Below are 19,172 nucleotides of genomic sequence, written 5' to 3'. Positions count from 1 at the left end.
TGTACTAGATCTTAAATACTACTGATTATCAGTGAATTTATAGCTGTCTGAAAATGTGATTAGTGTGTGATGAACTGTAAAGCAGAAGCCATTTGTAAAGTCCATATTCATTAGCCTTATACACCTCATCTTAATTATTTTATTGTATGTAAATATAGAGAACAAATTAATAGTTAAATCTATGTAAAAAGTGTTTAAAATACCCAAAAGTATACTATGTTAGATAAATCCACTACCCTTTTTTTTTTTTTTTTTAGTTATGAGGTTCAATTTGTATTAGCTTCAAAAATCTTACTAGTTATTAAATTTTTTTAATAACTTGTAACCATCAGCATCCTAAAAATAGTTAAGTTCTATGCTATGGTTCTTACGTAACTATTGTTTACAATCAAATGACAAGTCTCTGGAAAAGCAGGGTATGTGCTATGAAAGGCAGTATTTTCTCAAGAGAAATGACACCACTGGCTACTTAATCTAAACTATTCATAATACAGCTTAAAGAGTTACCTGAAGTTGATCAAATGATTATTCAAATTGTTTTATAACCTAAGAACCTTTAACTGTTCAAAAACTTCACTCTTTGAACTCCTGACATCTAGGAAAATAATAATTGATGCTAAGACTTTGACAGTCTCCCTTTTTTACAGTAGGTGAGCTGGCTTCTCCACTTGTGCTTTGCCTGAGTGGGTACCAGTGACGATGTACTATGTTTGTGCAGGCAAGATCCTCCCACTTACTGCAGCTTGCTAGGAGTCCAGTCCTAAGTGTGTGAAATCCTCTTTGGGAAATGTAAATCCATCATTCCTTTTGGAGAAACAAAGCAGAATTAGAAGTGAAAGTAGCATCTAATTGGGCGCTTGTTTGGGAAAACCCCTGGTAAATGGTCTTGTTTGTATTGAACAGATCAGCCCCTTCTTGCATGTGGAAGTGAAGAAGTTTGTGTTTCACAAATTGACTGTTAGCGATTGCAGCAAACGATAGGTAGCAAACGTAGCTGTTGTAAGCATGGGGAAGCCTCTTGTAAAATTGTATTTATGGTATGGAGAATATTCTGTAAGGCTGAAGTGTCCAGTTCCCAATCAGATGTGGGGTCATCCTTCTATTGTAACTATATGTAGCTGTCATATGCATGACAAAAAAAGTTCTTTTTAAACATACAGTGTTAGCACTAGAATCTGTTGGGAAGTCCTGCTGTTTCCAACGTGCTATCCTTTGATTTCAATGTATCCTCCTTTCCAGCATGTTGCAAATTGGGTTAAAGCCTGTTTGAGTTAACTTTTATGGAACTGTTTTAAGTTTTAGTCCAACTGCAGACAGTAAGTGTCAGCAATGGGCTATTCTAATGCTAGCGTAAATGAACTTTTCTAATTTGTAATACAGCTGTAGCTGCTTAATGTTGTCATGTGTGTTGTGACTGTAAAACTGTTACATGCTTTTTTAATGGTGTAGGTGCATAAAGCACCAGTACAAATAGCTACTCTAGCTCTTCTGAAAACAGATTGGAAACCGGAAAATACTGTGGTACATTCTCTATCCAGAAGAGGGTACTCTGCAGCTGGATCTCGTGTCCTGCACTGAAGAATTTTCCCTTACCCTGTTAATGATTAACATCAGAAAAATAGTGAAAGTGATGTTTCAAAAAGATAAATAATTAATAGTTTCTTCTGGCAGTCTTCATACAGTATACCTTTGTGTAAAATGTACAGGGTGAATAATAACATCAGTTGTCAAGTGCTCAAAAGTGAATTCACAAAGTTTCATTTTAAGTTTTATTGCTGCATACACTAGCTTAACTGAAGTTTGGTCAGATTCCGATAACTTTTTTTACTGTAGGTTCTCAATCCTGACATGCAATACAAAAAACTTAAACTTGTATGGAGAGCCTTTCTGTGAGTCAGCTTCCTGCCTTGCTCAAACCTCGCTTGTTTATACACACATTGAGAGGATGTGTGTGCATATTTTCATGTGCATAGAACTTCTTGTCATAGGCTGTGTTTTACTTTGTGTTTCCATTGCAGCAATTCATAGCAGGGTTAAACGGTTTTAAATGTCACCTGCAGTTTGGATCTTTCTCCATGTCTGGACTTTTTAAAAAGGCGTCTGAAGTCCAAACTTGCATTCTTCGTCTTCAAAAACAGCTGAGGCGAATGGCATTCACTTACGTATTTTTTTTCCTAAGTATGTCTATTGATCCTGGTGTTTAAAGCAGATTAGGGTAGTATTTAGAGCATACTTTTAACAGCACTTTGGAATTACTGCAGTTTATTAAAGAACGTAGTCTTGTGTTTTCTTTCTACTGCAATGGCGATATTTCTCTTTCAAATTAATTTGGAATTATGTTCAAATTTGAACATTTTTCTCAGCGCTGTTACGAATTGCATTTCATGTTCATAATGTAAAGACTGTATAGCATAATTTATGCATTTGATACTCTTTTTATATGTTCATGTTCAATGTTGCCCCTTCATATTTCCCCCCACCCCCTCCCAAGTCTTGCTTTTCTTAGGCACTAAGTAACTTGAAACACAATTTACTTTACTTAGAAGCTTTAAGTACTTGCTCTTGGAAAACAGACTTGAGTTTCTCCTGGTTGCAAAAGAAAATGCTACCGTGTTTGAACAGACTCGGAGAAAATCATCTTGTTGAGGCACTGCTTATAGCAAGTTAAAAGTTTCTTCTGTATTACTTCAGCTGATTCAGATTGAGAATTTGTTCCCCCGTACATTTTGTGTTGCTAGTGTTTACAACTAGTTAGTAAGTACTTCCTTCCCTCAGTTATTTAATTACTCATTTTATGCTGGCTCACTTTCAGCTAAAAATGTCATTTGGAACAGTATCAAAAGCTCTGCTGAAATCAGGATAGTGAGCGTCTCTTCTAGCCACATTATCCTTCATGCCAGTTAGCTTGTCAGAAAAGAAAATTGGAATGGCTTCACACAGCTTATTCTTAGCCCAGTAACTCACCTGTTTGGCTTTTTCAGTCACCATGACCACACCTGGAAGATATTAGAAAGGACTCCAAAGGCTCCCAGTCCCCCTGACCTATTTTGAAAGTACAATTTTTGCTCTTTGCTGCTGGGGAGGAACCTCCCCGTTCTCCACAGGTTCTGAGAACTGATAGTTAAAGGTTCTGGTTTTGGTTTGGCCAGTGCCTTCTGGTTCTGCACTATGTTGCACTGAAGCTCACAGCTTTTATAGTGTATGTTATTTTGTCTCACTGGTTAAAAAAAAACTTAAAGCACTGTAACTTAGCTGTGAACAGCATAATGGTATCAATGTTATAATAGTTATGCTTTTTGGTAGAGCATCACTGTAACCTAGTTAATTTATGGGTAAGAGTAGGACACTTAGGAATCTTTGCATGTGTTCTAACTGAAAATCCTTTTTTGTTCTGTATTTTGTACCAACTACTAGCAGTTTTCTTCCTTTTGGAAAAGAAAAAAGATTTGACCCTTCAGTTAGGAGTAAACTAGGATATCTTCAGATTTAAAAATACTAGTACATAACTGATCCTGTTCAATGTGAACTACTTATTTAAAAATGCTCTGACTTTTTTCCTGAGAAATGATAGTTGCTTCTTGAACACAGGAATGAGTCAACAGAGACCACTTGTTCATTTAGCAATTAAGTATATTAAGATAACTTATACATTCTCTATTTCAACTTCATTTAGGCCACAGTTCTAAAAGCACGGCATGATCAAAATTTTTTATGTCACTAAGAGTGCTGAATACCCGGTTCAGGTTTTGGGCATCTCAGGGAGAGACTTCTAGATGGAGTAAAGACATATGCCTTGACTAAACCTAGTGATGTTATGCGGGCTTACATTAGCTGAGGATCCGGCCCTTAACTGTTCAGAAGTATGAATGTATTCAAAATTTTAGTTTGTTTCTCGTTAATACTGCCCTGTTTAGTGTGCGGTATACCCTTATTGCTGTATGTAATTCATGTTTTGCATTGTTTCATTTGCAACTTGTTTGTAGACTTCAGCACAAAAATAATTTTAAGAGTAAGTGGGAACTTACACTGTGAGTTTATTGCATTCTGTATCTTCAACATTTACATCCCTCAAAAGCCATTTTGTCTGCTACCAACTGTTGTAATCCTTAGAGTACCTCCAGCCATCTTCTCTGTCTAGGATTTTTATAGTTAAACAGAACGGATTTTTATTTTTGTAGCTTGTAACTTCCATATGTATAGTAGTTATTTCTATTTAGTAATTAGTGATCAGAATACTGTAAAAATGTTACTTTTAAGAGCTGTAACTTTAAATTAGTAATAACTACTTACAAGAAAATACCAGCATGTTAACAGTTTAAAAAAAAGAAGTTATTCTTTAGCTTGGAAATACTGTGATGCTGTGACTTGGGATTTGTATTGAATGTGTTTATGCATATATTGTGAAGTTGCACTAAATAGGGAAAAATTGAGCTTAAAATGCAAGTAATATATCAAAAAGCTGAATTTATAACATCTTAGTGGTTTTTTTTTTTTTCAACTGAGAAAGGTGACATTTGGGATTCAGTATTTTTTTGGTTTTCCCGCAGAACAGTACAGAAGGAGTGATCAATGTACTCTTGACAGAACAGTTGTTTCCTTATGGTGCAGTTTGAGATATGTATGATTTCGTGCCCAAACATAAGCAAAAGCCATCTGCACCATTCCTGCCTCTCTTCTCAGAAAACAAAAACTCAGAGTAAACCTGACTGCTCACAGCTGTAAAGTATATGAGATCTTACTTGCAAAGAAATAACCAGCTAACGTAACATTGAAGGTCCAATATAAATGTTTAAAGCCAAAATTTGCTGATATTTTTCTTGATATCAAGTGATGCTTTCAAATCCCAAATTGTTTTTCCTTTGTTTTTTAAAAGAAGGCAGGCTGAAATGAGAGGATAAGGAGGTATTACTGTAAAACTCTTAGTCGTAAAAGCTGGGAAGTGTGTTCTTTATTTGCTGCGTAGGCACAGGAGGTGTGATTGTGGAACGTCTCATACAAGTCTGTTTGCACCCTCATTGGCTTCATCCAATATTTCTGAAGCGGGAGATAATAGCATTGCCCCCTGTAATTGTGACGTTTGCTCAAATCATCACGTGTGGGTGATGTGCATTATTTGAGTACTTGGGCCAAGTTCTGTCTGTAAGAAGCTGCAACTTCAGTGAAGTCACAGAACTCCACCCAGTTCTGTGGCGGTGCTCCATATTAACACAAGTGAAACTGAAGAAAACTTGTCTTCAGTCAGTTGTACCACAGCCTATCTCTTGTGACATAAGTTCCCAGAAGGCTCTTTTGAGAAACATCTGCTCCATATTCTTCATGTAAGTTTGTAAATACAGATTTTTCACAGCACTGACTCCATTACTGAATTTCCTAATGCATCTTTTTGTTGTCTTGTTATTTGTACTGTATTTCTCTGTAGATTAAAGTGTGTGGATTAAAGTATTTAAACTCAGTTTTTCCTGTTCCTCTCTATGCATAAAAGCAAATGTGAATTTTCAACTCTGTAACAGCCTAGTGATGATGGTAACTGCCTGGCTTTTAGAGGGCTGCAGTACGATAAGCTCGGTCATTTTGAGAACGGAGTTGTATTTTGTTGAACACTGCAGCCATGCTTCTGCCTGAGAGATCCCTGCTGCAAAGTCCAAGCGTTTCAAACCTCAGATACATGGAAAAATTTCTAGACAACATGGTAATGTCATTCAGACCTGAAACTAATATTGTTTGGTAATGTACAAAGATCTCTCAGCATCTGCTTGCCCACTTCCGGATCATCCTTCTCGAGGTATTCGCCCCTGGGGAAAAGCTGAGTTGGTATGGCTTTATAATAGGTGTGTTTAAAATGGTTTAAAAAGCCCAGGCTTCAATAGTAAGATGAAATGTCTAGATTGTTCCTTCTCACCGATGTTGTCAGTGATTTGGGATCTTAAAACAGTTTGTGATGCACACTATTTAGTCTAGGGGGAAATAGGCCTACAACTTTATCTGTAAAGAGCAATTTCTAAGTAAGAGTTTTAACGGGAGATGTTTTGGTGTTATGCGGTGTTAATACAAACTGGAGGCGGGACGGCTGCTGAGCACAAGTCGGCAAAAGACACACAGAGCTTTCCACAGAAGGGGGAAACGCTGCTGCTGGAAGACGTTCAGAGATCAAGTGGCTCCGTGCTTTCTCCTGATGGCAGCAGATGGCTTAGTTTGAGCTTTTGGAAGTGAATAAATCCTCCTGTGGGGCCACTTTATCACAGTGTCAGTTCCCTCCCCAGGTCCTCTCCTCTGTTCCCCGATCTCATTTGCACAAAAGAGAGAATGGGTTCTGGCCTCTTAGCTCCTGTATTATGCCACAATCAAACCTTTTAAAGGCTATTTGTGTGTTGTTTTCCATTCAGGATGGGGTCAGAGCATAGATATTCCACAGGTTTTTTCTTAGATGGGTAAGAATAGTTTCACAGAGCTTTGATGATCACTGGCACTAATGTTAATACAAGATCTAGGTTTAATGCATTTTAAAATGTTTTTAGAACTGTTGGAGTGAACCATGCACAGCACCAACTTGAGCTAGACTTTAGTCTAAAGTTGTGTAAGAAGTCACACCGCAGGTACGTGTGGAGAAGAACAGGGGATCTTAGAAAAGTGCAAGACTGAAATTCTATTTCTGTCTTTTGATATTGAAAATAAAAATGTAAAATATTTGGTGAATGAAAAGTAAAGTGGTTGTATGGGGGTCCAAGTAAGATTCAAGGAGTCCAGCGTTAGACACTTGAGGGCTAAAACTCTGATTTCAGGATATCTCCTCTAGCGTATCTTATTTTCCTCTTAAAGAAAAGCCCTAATTGCAGAAACGCAGCGGACAAACTCTGCTTCTCTTCCCTTGTGCATCTGTAGGCAATGTGAGAACACGCTGCTAACCACAAGGTAACAGATGGCCGGAGAGTCCCGGTGACCACGGGCGCTGTCGCGCCGAGGGGGGAACAATGCTGTGCAGATCTTAGCATGTGCCACCCAGCAGCGCCGAGGGCCATTGTCCCCGGCCTGCTGCGAAATCCTGATTCCACGGTGAAGAGCTGCAGAAAAGAGCTGTGCTCTCTCAGACCTGCAAAAGAGCAGCTCCCCATGTCGTTCACTGAAAATATGGAAAGGGCAATGCATGTAGAAATCTAATTATTGGCAGGCACAGCCTGGCTTTTAGCATGATAATTGCAGGCCCTTGTGCTTTCTTGTGCACGGACCCCTGAAAGGTACCCATGAAAGCAGAAGTTAGAACTATTGAATTTCCATCAATCATTCAATGTTTGCTTTGATTATGTTGACACGATTTTTGTTTGTTCCTAAGCTGCAATGAGAAACACTTATTAATCACTTCTAAATATTTTCAAGACAAAGGGGGCCGCCTGGCCCTCGTGACGCAGAAAGCGCTGAGGAAGCCGAAGGGCCGCGGCCGGGATGCCGCCGCACCGCAGCCGCCCCACCGCCCCCCGCCCGCTGCAGGCTGCTGTTCTCTCTGCGGCGCTGCCCAGGTCCGCGCCCCGGCGGGGACCCGCGGCCGCCCGGCGCTGCTGGCAGCCGGGCCCCGGCACCCCCCTCCTCCCGCCCGCCCTTACAGCCCGGCCCGCGGCCTCTCTGCGCCGGCCGGGCCCGGCATGGCCGCGGAGCGGGGCTCGCCCTGCCTCCTGGCCGTCCTACGGCTGCTGCTGCTGGCGGGCGGCGGGCAGCGGCCGGGCGCCGCCGACTACTGCAGCTGGAGGGGCAGGTAGGGCGGGGAACGGCCGGGGGGGGCTCCGCTGAACCGGGGGCTCCGAGGGGTTAACGGCCGGACCCGCCCCGTTAACCGGGTTCCGCTGCGGGGCCGGCGGCTCCTTGGGTTCTCGCCCGTTGCGTGCGGAAAGGGAGCAGCCGGTTACCGCTGACGGGGGTGGCAGCTCAGCCTTGCTGGACGTCTTTCTCTTGTAACTTTGACAGGAAAATAGACGACAGAGCTTTCTCAAAAATTATATCCCTTTCCTCTGCATTTGGTTGTCTTTTAACTAATTCTGCTATTACAGATTTGATTTTCATAAGTGACATAAGCAAAAGTAACTTCTCTGAAAGCAATGAAATTGCACCAGCTTGAGCAGGAGCTCAGGAGCAGGGCCAGCACAGCCTGCTTTGATTAGAATCATTTTCTTGATGAATTCTTATTGGAAACGTTAAAAATAATTTTAGAAATTTAGGCTTTTAAACCAAATTTTTCAGATGTAACAGCAGTACTCATTGTGCAGCTCCTACTTCGAGTCAGTGGCTCTCACCCCTTCCCACCTACAGATGGGATTCTCCAGAGAGCTGAGCATTGGCCAGCCCTATCCCACAGAAAGTTTTTGCTGCTATTTAACAGAGAGAAGCTTCCCTCTCTCATTTTTCTGGATGCCGCAGGCATCCAAGCATGGATTTGCAGGTAGACAAAAAGGGCTGAGGCTCCTTTCCGTGCACCCTGGTGCAGCACCAGGTGTGAGCAATCCCCCTCCCCTCCCCGTGGCACTGCAGCCGTGCTCGGAGGGGAGGGAGGGAGGGAAGGCAGCCCGGCTGGAGGAAGTTAACTTCAGAGTCGTTAGGTCAGAGTCAGAGTTGGGAGTAGGACCCGTATCTCTGGGCTGCCGGTACGGCAGTGGCTGCTGGGCTGTTCTGCCTGGGCCGCGGGTATCATTAGTGACGGACTGATGGTATTGTCTTGGCAGCGGTTTGAGCTGGGAGCCCCGCTCCCGCGCGGTGGAGCAGGTCCATCTGCGCTGCACCGAGGGCTCCCTGGAATGGATGTACCCAGCACGAGCCCTGCGTGTTGTTCTGGAGCCCAACCTTTCGAGTGCCCGGCACACCACTGTCTGCATCAAGCTGGCTAGTGACTTCCAGGGTGCCAGCATCTACGTGGAACGTGCTGGGCAGCTGCATCTGGTGGTAGGCGAGGCAGAAGGGGCTCGACCCCATCATGTGTCTTGCTTCAGTGCCCACACACCGCAACGAGTGGCCCTCTTCCTGCAGGCCAGCCCGCAGAGGGACATCAGCCGCCGGACGGCCAGCTTCCAGTATGAGCTGCTGAGCAACCAGAGCGCTGCTGGCCCCGACTTCAAAAAGATGGCACTGGTCGAAGGTAAGAGCTGGGCCAGCCTCGGGGCTCCGCTGTTGGGGCAGATCCAAGGTGGCATCCGATATCCATTGACCTTGCCGGTGCGTCCCTGCTGACAGAAGCTGTTTTGGGCTGAGGGGTTTGTCGTTGCAAGGGAGGTCCTTCTGCCAGCTCGCTGACTGTTCGGCGGGTGCAGTCTGTTTTCAGATTTCCACCGTGAGGGGCATCCTGTAGGCACGGGAGGGAGCACTGCAATATAAAGAGAAACTCTGTCTCTCCATTAGCAGCCAGCTTGGGCCTGGATGTATGCGCTGTGATCATGGGTGTCCCCAGCCGCTGGCAGCACCATCACTGAGAACGCCTGAGTGGGTTTTAGGAGTCTAAATCCCGTGTTCAGAAGGGATTTAAATTCATCAGGAACACAAGGCCTCAAGATGGTCGCTAGAAATTAGAATGATCTTTTGAAAACGGGATTAGCCATCTAAATTGCGTGAAACTTCATTTACCTTTCTTTCCTATTCTTACCCCAGCTTAATCCTGAACCGAATAACGCTTATCCCCCCCACACACACACACATTTATGTATCCAAGGAGCACTGAGGTTGAAGAGGGCTCTTTTCTATCCCAGTTCTGAAAAATCAGGACCCACCTACTGCTGCCATTATATCCCTGCTGCCCCAATAAAGAATACCCTGGGCAAACCCCCTGTTAAAAAGGGGTATTCAAGCCATGTTGCAATGGCAAGAAGCTGCCCTTAAAATGGAGAGGTTAAATAAAAAGAGCAACTATAGTACTTTTGGGTTGTCCTCTCCTCTTTGTTAACCTGTCCGAGGTGCCGCTTTGCGTGGCTTTGCTCTGTGCTGGAGCTTCATGGCATTAACTCAGGGAACATGCTTATTTTAGGAAGTGCTTGATAGGATCACTGGCCTGATTGCCCACTACTCAAGATGGGAGCTTTTGGTAACAAACAGGGTATATACCAGGTGTGTGGATAACAAATTATGTTTATGGGGTAACAGAGCCTGATTGATTCAATGAACCCTGTGACCTGGTGTTAGACTCATGAAGGCTTCAGATGTGGCGTGGGGTGTTTTCTTTTATCCCTGATATATTGAATGACTTGTGCTGCTCCCCCGCACTTGGAATAAAATTCAACCGTGTCCACGCTGGATTACTAACATTTCAGTAGGCAGTAGTGGAGTGTTCCCTGGCTGTGGAGCTGCACATTGTCTGAAGTCATCGTAGCTCCCAGCACACACATAGATGCTTGTCTTTATTCTTGTCTTTTGTAGTCCAGAAGTAGAGAGGAGGATCTTCCCCTCTTTCTGTCAAAACAGAACCAAATTTGAAAAGGTTGAAAAATGGTGGAGGGTATGTGCCAGGTGCTGTGTTTTCTGCTGTATTTTTTGCATGCTTCATCGGTTGTTAAAGGGATTATATGCCATCAGGCCCTGTTGTCGCTCAATGACTCTTACAAATTCTCTGTGCTTATTTCTTTGCTTCGGTTATATTTGTATAACAAGAATTTTGGTTTGCATCTGATCATAATGCTCTTTAAGTGAGTAGTTCTGCCCCATTTCCTCTCATAATTTCACCAGTCCTTTAGCAATGAGACATAGTATAGTAGTATAAGTAACTAAATGCTCTTTTTTTCTAGCTATGTGCCGTCCTTGTGACAACGTGGAACTTCTTATGGCCATTTGCAGCAGTGATTTTGGTAAGTTGACTAAAGGGAAGTCATTCTGCTTTTAATTATGTATTGATTATTTGGATTTACTTGCTGCTTTTCTTAAAATAACAGCATGACTGTGCTCTCTGATCCAAGAAAGAAACTAACCGTGTGAAAAAGAATTTGAATGGGGGGAAAAAATGAAACCTAGAAGGGAGAAGCTTTCTTTCAAAGTCCTCGTTTCCTGTGGGCAGAAAGGTTACGATCTAAAACTGAGCTGAAAGTAATTCCCACAAGTGTGCTGCTGGCTCTCACACGTAGCAGTCACATACATGTAGACACACATACACACAGGTTGTACATGCTTGGTGTGTTCTTTTGTATTCCCTTCATCCGTTTCTTTTTTTTTTTCCTCCAATGTTGAATATTCCCTCTCTCTTCCCTCACAATTTGCACACTTCCTAGTTCTTTTTCTACAGAGGTAGTGAGTGGTTTGTAACTTAGCTAAGGATTTCAGGTGATTTAAACTTCCTTCAGTGACATACTGGTTAGGTTTCATGCCTTATGAGAAAACAGAGCAGTTAATATTCCATAAGGTAAGAAATACTGATTCAATGGTATATTAAAAGCTTTTTCCATTTTCTCTACTTAATAATGCAATATAATTTTTTTCTTTTTCTCTCGATCATGATTTGTTCATTTTATTCCCACAGTTTTGCACATGAAAATTTGTACCTTTTTGATTATGTCCAATAGCTAAAGCTGTAAGGTGCCTCTCCACCTCCTCTACTAGGGGTTGCCATACTTCAAGGCTACTGATAAAATCAAATGCCAGCATCACTCTGTTTTTGTATTAGCACAATGCAGAGCATGCTTCCCTTAGAGTGCTCCTTAGCTGTAATTTTTCTTCTTCTTCTAAATTAATTGATGCAATCCAGCCCATTGTTTCTACTTGATGAAGTTATCAGTTCCCATGCGAGGCGGTCTCCCCCTGCGCTGCCTGAAAGACCAGAGACTGACAGATGTGGAGGCCCAGGCACACAATGGGGGCACTTACACTTCCAGCAGCAGCAGAGGAGAAGAAATAGCCCTTTGAACTGACTCTATTTATGGCCTGACTGCCTTGCCCTAAGCTCACAAATCGCTATCATCAACTTTTTTGATTAGAGAAAATAGCTGCTAATGAAAGTGTAAATGACACTGGGAGTGAATAGGGGCTTTATAGGTATTCTTAAGATGGAGCTCTTCAGTCACTAGGCTCTGAGCAGCGCAGGAGCAACTTGGAGCACCAGGAACAAGTGCATTATAGCTTGTCAATAGACTTGACTGCATCTGATTAAAAGTGATCACACAAAGAGGGACATGGGGAGCAGAGACATCTGTTACGCAAAATTTTCCCTTGGAAATTGAATTAGATGAGGAAGTGCTCAGAAACTTCAGAAATAAGCTTTTTCTGCCTCTTGGGTTGTTGAGTTCTCCGTACCTGAATGAGAGAGTTTTGTGGCAGAAGCATGGTTATGTTCCCATTGCATTGGTAGCCTCTCATTTGCTCAAGACCTCTTGGCTCAAATGGTGGCATGTTTCTTTCTGAGCCTTCTCTGGGTATGGGATTGAAATTCATTTAGTTAATAGAAGAATAATTGATTGCTGTGAAAAATGGGGGCGGTGAGAATGAGAAAGATGGCTTCAGGACAGCAAACACAGTCGGATGGGATGTTTCATTCTCTGTACAGTTGATGCAAAGGATGCTTTCAGTCAGAAAGGCTATGGCTTATTGTGCTTTCATTCCCAGAAAACAGCTAGGATCATTTTGGGAAAAGGAGGTACATGTATGCTATGTGATTTTAAATAAGTCTTCAGATAAAGTCACTTTAAAAGTTCTGCATGTTGTTCATCAACTCCCAAAGTGTCTTTTGATGGATGAATGCCATTTTCTTTTGCGGGAGAAAATCCCAGACCTTTAAATGAAAAATGTTTAACAAGATCTTATTTTTTCCAATCAAATTGTATTCTAATTCTTCTTGGATCAACCTCTTGGATCAACCTCTGTTACTGCTGTCAAAGAAGAAACTTTGTTGGAGGTAGACTGTGACAGCCATTGTCTTGGAGCATAGACTGAAAAAACTGAATCCCTGAGCTGACCTCTTTTCGTGTGCTTTTTTAATCCTTTACTGCTGCTTTGCATTATGAAGCAAGCTATATGCTTTTTCCTCAGATGTAGCTGATTTGAGTAGTCATAAAGCATGCTTCCAAGCATATAGCACTGTTTGTGTAGCGATCCTCTGTGTAAAGGATGCAATGTAAGCTCAGAAATGTGCCCGGCTGTAGGTGGTAGGCGTACAAACTGCACAACAAATCTGTTTCTCCAATTATTTCATTCAGTGAGCTCCTCGTACCTGAACTACTTACCTGCTGCTCCATAACCAACTCCTGTCTTCTTCATATCTAGTGGTGAAAGGATCTATCCGAAATGTTTCCCACGATTCAGAGAACCACATGTCACAGGTTGATGTCAGCGTCCACACAGTCTACAGACAGAAAAACAGAATTTTCCAGCAGGATGAAGCAAGTGGTGAATGGCGAGGCCCTATACGAACCCTGCTGCAATGCAAGGTGAAGAAGGGAGGTGGAGATTTCCTTTTCACTGGAAATGAACATTTTGGCGAAGCTTGGTTGGGCTGTGCGCCTCGGTTTAAAGATTTCATGTTCATTTACCGGGCTGCCAGAGAAAGAGGAGCCAACCCATGTGAGTTTCAGCTCAACTGACAGGAGTGACACTGGAGTTGAGAGTTGAAAAATTTCAGCCCAGTTTTTGGATATTGAGTCTGAAGTAGAGTTAAAACCAAGGACTAAAGCTAACAATTTCACCAAAACTGGGGCCTGGAGAATTTCCTGAAGATAATGGCTCTGTGAGCCCTGTAAACTCTGACTTTTAATCCACGTTTGCATTAGTTGCATTAGTTTCTCCTCCTTCACATCTTCTTTGCCTCACAAAATAACTCTGAATTTTGAAAAGGTTGTCTTTTTTTGTGGTTAGAAAGCAGCTTGTGCTCAGTATTACAGAATGCTCTCTTACATCTTTTGCTCTGTGTCCATACTGTGTGCTTTTCCTCTAGATTTTTTCCTCTCCTCCTCCCCCATCCCTACTTGATTTCCCTTCCGAATGGCTCCTTTTTTTTTTTTTTTTTTTTAAAGTGAATGCTAACTATTGTCTTAGCCATGGTTACTAAACCTTCAGTCAATTGGCCATGTTTTTTGCCTTCTGTATGTTAGCAGAGAGATTAACTAGCCTCTGGGGCAAAATCACAGCTGATGTAATTCTGCAGCGCTCTGTTGATTTCTGCACAGTTGACAGCATCTGATTTTGCTCCCCATGCAACCAGGCCAATGAGGGACACTGCACTTTAGCTAATACGAACACTAACACTGTATCACTACCAGAAGAGAAACGGTGTTTGGGAAATGCATTGAAATAATCAGAAGTTTTGGTTGTAGCGTTGTCCGCGTGAGAATGTAATATTTGGTACTCATAGTACTGGGCCCACAACTAGCTCTAGTTATTGTTTAGTGCACAACAGGAAAGACCTAAGCGAACTGGCTGTTGTAAAGTATTGGAGGATGTACGGGGATATCCGAGTACTTGGGTTTTGAGAGCTGGAGATCAATGCTACGTTTGAGATTTTGAATGGAGTACTTTTCTTTGGTTGGTATTTGCACTGTAAATATGAGATAAAATACGTTCTTTTAGTATAGATCAGCGGTACTGCATTTATTCTTCTTTTGTATATTTGTATATGTCAAACTTGTGTGGGTTTTTGCCTTTTAAAGGGGCCTTAGCCATTTCTTATAGCATTAATGTCATAATTAATATTTGCTTTCATAGAGCATCATGCTCTATGAAATAATGTGTTCTTTTTAAAGCAAATAGTAGTTTAGTGAATGAGTGGTTGAAAAACTAAAATAACCCGGTGTGAAGTGAAACACCACACTTAAAAACGTATGTGGTCTGGTGATTTAATCCACAGCTCTGTGGACTTGTCAGCCTTGCAATGAGCAACCTGAAATCCTTGCAATTAGTGAGAATAATGAAGAGCTTATTAGAGATCATGGATGTTGGATATATTAATTCTATTTGACTGTAATCTCCCTATATTGCATAGAGTTGGGATAACTATCATGATACCAGTAACTACTAGAGGTACCTGAATGTTTCTAAGTGGTGGGGTAAAAAGCTTTTTTTGAGAAAACCTTTTTGTTTTCATTTGTTTCAGATTTTAAACAAATATTCTGACTTTTCTGGGGAAAACAAGTAACGTATAAAGTGCCCACACTCGGAAAAAGTTCTGCTGTGCTAAAATCAGTAGTGCTACTGCTGTTTACATTTGGTCCAAATTTATTCCAACATCAAGATGAGGATGTTTAGATACAGACATGAGTAACAGTGGGGCAAAGCAGCTAGTGTTTCCATGGGGATAAGATGGAAAATTTGAGTCAGTGGAAGAGCAGTAAAGTAGTTGAAGAGTAACATAAGATCAGGTCATACACTCTTTAATTTCAGTGACTTTATTAGTGTGACAAGGTGGACAGCCATTATCACAGCAAGGAACTGTGGTTAGGTCAGGGCATTTTCATTTCGTCTTCCGGTGTTTTAAGCTCTGTCAGCCTAGGGCAATACTGTGGTTTTCCAAGTACTTCGTTTCAAGAGCAGCAAGCAATGTTTCTTCCCCTGGCATCTTACCTCCCATAGGACTCTCTGGTTCAGTTAGAAACTTTCTTTAGCCACGGTAGAATAAAAGCTAAAGGGGAATAATCTTCCTTGCACTGGCTGTGTTAGTTTATGTATAATAGGAGCCAACGATTGCATTTATTTGCTCATTTTAGTCTTCTCAGACAACAAGAGGTTGAACAGACAGAGACAAAACATATTATGCAAGCAGTTTGTAACGCCCACTGCTTCATTATGTCATTGAATGTATCCCGAGTTCACCCACACTGCTTTATTTGCCCCCCTTGCAAAAGAACGGGCAGAGACCAATTGTATTGAGGGCATGAAGCATTCAAACCAGCAAAAATGAAGCCAATTTACAGAGATAGAAAGGTGGACTGGGAGTAAGAGAGGTGAAGAACAGCAACAAGGAGTTTAAGCTACAGCTGTCCATAAATCTTGCTTAATGGTTAAAGTCAGCATCTTCCATAAAGCAGCAATCTTCTATGTAAGATCTGTTCTGTTGCTTGTTCTCTCTGTAGATGATAAAACCTTTCAAAGAGTCCTAGACATCCTGAAGGAGACTTAATCAGTACGGTTCCAGAGATCTATTACAGGAAGTTCCACATCCCAGGAGTTTGTCGTTCTATGTTCAAGAACCATATAGAAGTGCCATCTTTTATGGCACTAAACAAACTCTTCATTCAATTGTTTCTTAAAAATTCTGTGGATTTTCCTCCTTTCAAGATGGATAAATAGGGCCAGGCAGCCTTACAGAAGCACAGTGATTCATGTATTCAGGGAATAGGTACCTAAAACCAAAGTAAGGATGCCAAAAGCATCTTCATCGTTTTTTCAGTCTTTGGGGATCAATTTCTCCAACTCTGCGCACAGGAAAATTGGGTCAGAAGGGGTTAAATACTATCACTGTTTCACATATGGAGAGTTGAGGCAACGAGAGACAATTCTTGGTGGAATTTGGGTGCCAGCTCTCATTAGTGCCAACTTTAAGATTTGAGCTAGACCTAGTATGGGGAAGGGGGGACCTAAGTTACAGTCAAAACACATTTGTGAACAACGGCAAGCAAACAAGTGATCTTCTTTCTTTACTGTGGTTGAATTTAACCCAATGAATTATCTTTACTGAGGAAAGCATGTTGAACGTTTTCCCCTTGGGCACTGCAAGCTTAAGTCTTTCAGCCTCTTCCAGGAAGGAAGTGAAGCCTTTTCCATAATCCTTCTGTAACATTTCATAAAGCAGCAGGGCTCTTTAAGCACTTAATAATTTGTTCTTTGCTGGACTTGTGCCTCATGTGTAGACAGAGGATCAAAAGAGGGACAGGACGTTTCCCCCGTTCATTGAAAAATAAAAGAGCCGCAAGAATCTCTAATGAGTATTTGAATGACTGGACCAACACCGGGAAGTAAAGGTTTGTGAATGGACACTGTGGGCTAAGTCTTCTTGACTGATTTGAATGAGGTTTTGCCTGCTTACACCGGAGTGGATTTGGCCCTTTTTGAATGCAGCTGGTCTCTTCCTTATGTCTACCTTGCCTTTTCTGCGCAGTTTCAAATGCACTGAATTTTCAACGCACCATTCTGTAGGAAATTAATTACATGAATACAGACTTATTCCCTTTGTTAGAGGTTTGACTCATTCACTCCCTTTCTCCAATTCTATTATTATTCTTAAGCTAAATGTTTCAATATTTTTCACTGAAATGTAAGCTCAATTTTTGTCTCGGACAAAAGGATAAGAACCCTGCTTGTATAACAAAGTAGGACGATAAGTCTTCTGTCACAGTATGAAATGGGAAAGTGGTGGCTTTCCGGGATCTCGAGAGTTCTAGCGGGAAGGCACAGGAGCTGCATGCCAAAGTCTCGAAATCGGGGGCTTATGCTGAGCTTTGCCACTGACTCAAGTATCTAACACCTTCTGCTGTCAGTGACAGAGCCCATGTTTTAACGCCTCTCCTAGGAGCTCATTCTGCACTGAGATTTGTATGCTTAACTTCAACATGGGAAGAGGAGTATTTTTTTCTCTTTTTCTGTCATTGACCAAGAGTCTGTCTTTTCTCCCTTTTTAATGGTCTTGATCTCATTCTGTTAAAATCTAGCAAGGCTTCCAAAATAGTCATGGAGAGTCAGAGTTAAGAATATTTATAGTTTTTCTAAATGCTTTTCTTCATTTCAAAGTGATGAGTTTTGGTTTCAGTACACCGCAGTGATAATTTAGAGATACGTAATTCGTGCTCCTGTAATTAGTACAGTCATACTTAACATATTTATAATTTTGTCTCAGAATATAATCCTAGTAATGTTTGAGAAGGCCATTGCTCTATCTTCAGGAAAATATCATCTCACTAGTTAAAGGAATGCTCTCGCTGTCATCCATAGGCAAGTCCCTGAAATGAATTGGGGGCCAACAGGGAATATAGTGGCTCCAGGTCTGCTGTCGGACTAGTCATTGCAGCGTGCCACAGGGCAACAGCCCTCTTCACTATGAACTTGAGAAGTTACAGCAAAATTGTAGCTTCCTTATCTGTTACAGTGCCAAGATTAAGGATCTCCAAACTGCTTGAGTATCAGTTTCACCCAAAATGAATGTTTGACTTGAATCCTACGAGATTTACTTTTGCAAGATTGATATTCCTGACTCCAAAAGAGAAACTGTTACACTTCATTGAAAAGTGTTGCTGATAATTTGATCTAAACCTTTGTTTTCAACTTCATATAAATGGAACAATACACGAATTACCTTGTTGCAGTCAGGAGAATAGAAGTAGGATTTACAGGATCAGGCTTCTAATGCACAACATTCCTTTACAGGCAAATGTGGAAACTCTGTCTAAATTGGGGGAAAAACCTAACCCTAAAGCAAAAAACCCTTTTCTTCCTCCACCAAGAACTAATTGATTTTTAAAATGGAATGTAGGTGCTGTAAAAAGTACAAATTCTTTTCTTACATTGAAAAACATACAGGAGTTTAATACAAAACCAGACAAAATATAACTATCTCGCCTCCTTAAAGTACTGTTGAACTAATTAGGATCAAGAATTGCTCATGATGGTATTTTCACCTAAATTATCTGCCTCTTTTCAATTAGCTTTTATTATTTTGATGGTGGCTCCTTCCACCCTCCCTTAGTGCTTTGGCCGGACTCACGTAATTGCCTATATTTTATGTAAATGGCATTGTTACACCGTAAAATGATATACAAGTGTGTCTACCACACAAAGTCCAATAAATGGTGTGAATAAACCCATTATTTTCAATGTAACGGCATCTGATAGCAGCCTGGGAAACAGGGGGCTGACAGATGTGAGCCTGTGACAAGGCCTGGAAAAAAACGGAATGAGGAGCACTCTGACAGACCACAATTAATTGACTTTTGAAATAACTCCTTTTTTCTACGGTTCTACTTGGCTGAGCAAGATTCACAAATTGCTGCCTTGAGCTCTTTAATGGGACAAAATAGCTGCCAATGAAAGTCTAAATGACATGAACTTTGAACAGGAGTCATACAATGACCACACCGTGACATGTGTTTAAGTGACATATTGATTATTTGAGAAGTAGCAGCCACTCAGTTGGGAGGGAATTGGGAAGGGGGGAAGAGATGGGAGGGAGTCGGAGAACTGGGTATAGAAACGCTGTCTGTTAAACACTAGCCAAATACAATTTTTTTTTAGGAAGAGAAACAAGT

General features: G+C 41.6%; 1 protein-coding gene across 1 annotated transcript; it reads left to right on the top strand.

Annotated features, from left to right (window-relative positions):
* The first annotated feature begins 7,634 nt into the window (after positions 1–7,634).
* On the top strand, positions 7,635–13,923 carry LOC127024116 (meteorin-like protein). Its single transcript, XM_050908559.1, has 4 exons — positions 7,635–7,744; positions 8,706–9,115; positions 10,749–10,808; positions 13,210–13,923. Exons 1-4 carry the CDS (start codon positions 7,635–7,637, stop codon positions 13,524–13,526), a joined length of 897 nt encoding a protein of 298 aa, XP_050764516.1. The 3' UTR covers positions 13,527–13,923.
* Positions 13,924–19,172: the final 5,249 nt, after the last annotated feature.

Source organism: Gymnogyps californianus, chromosome 19 (genome assembly GCF_018139145.2).
Source record: "Gymnogyps californianus isolate 813 chromosome 19, ASM1813914v2, whole genome shotgun sequence".
Lineage (NCBI taxonomy): Eukaryota > Metazoa > Chordata > Aves > Accipitriformes > Cathartidae > Gymnogyps > Gymnogyps californianus.
Note: the sequence above shows the minus strand (reverse complement) of the source record. Positions and strands in the feature narration are given on the sequence as shown.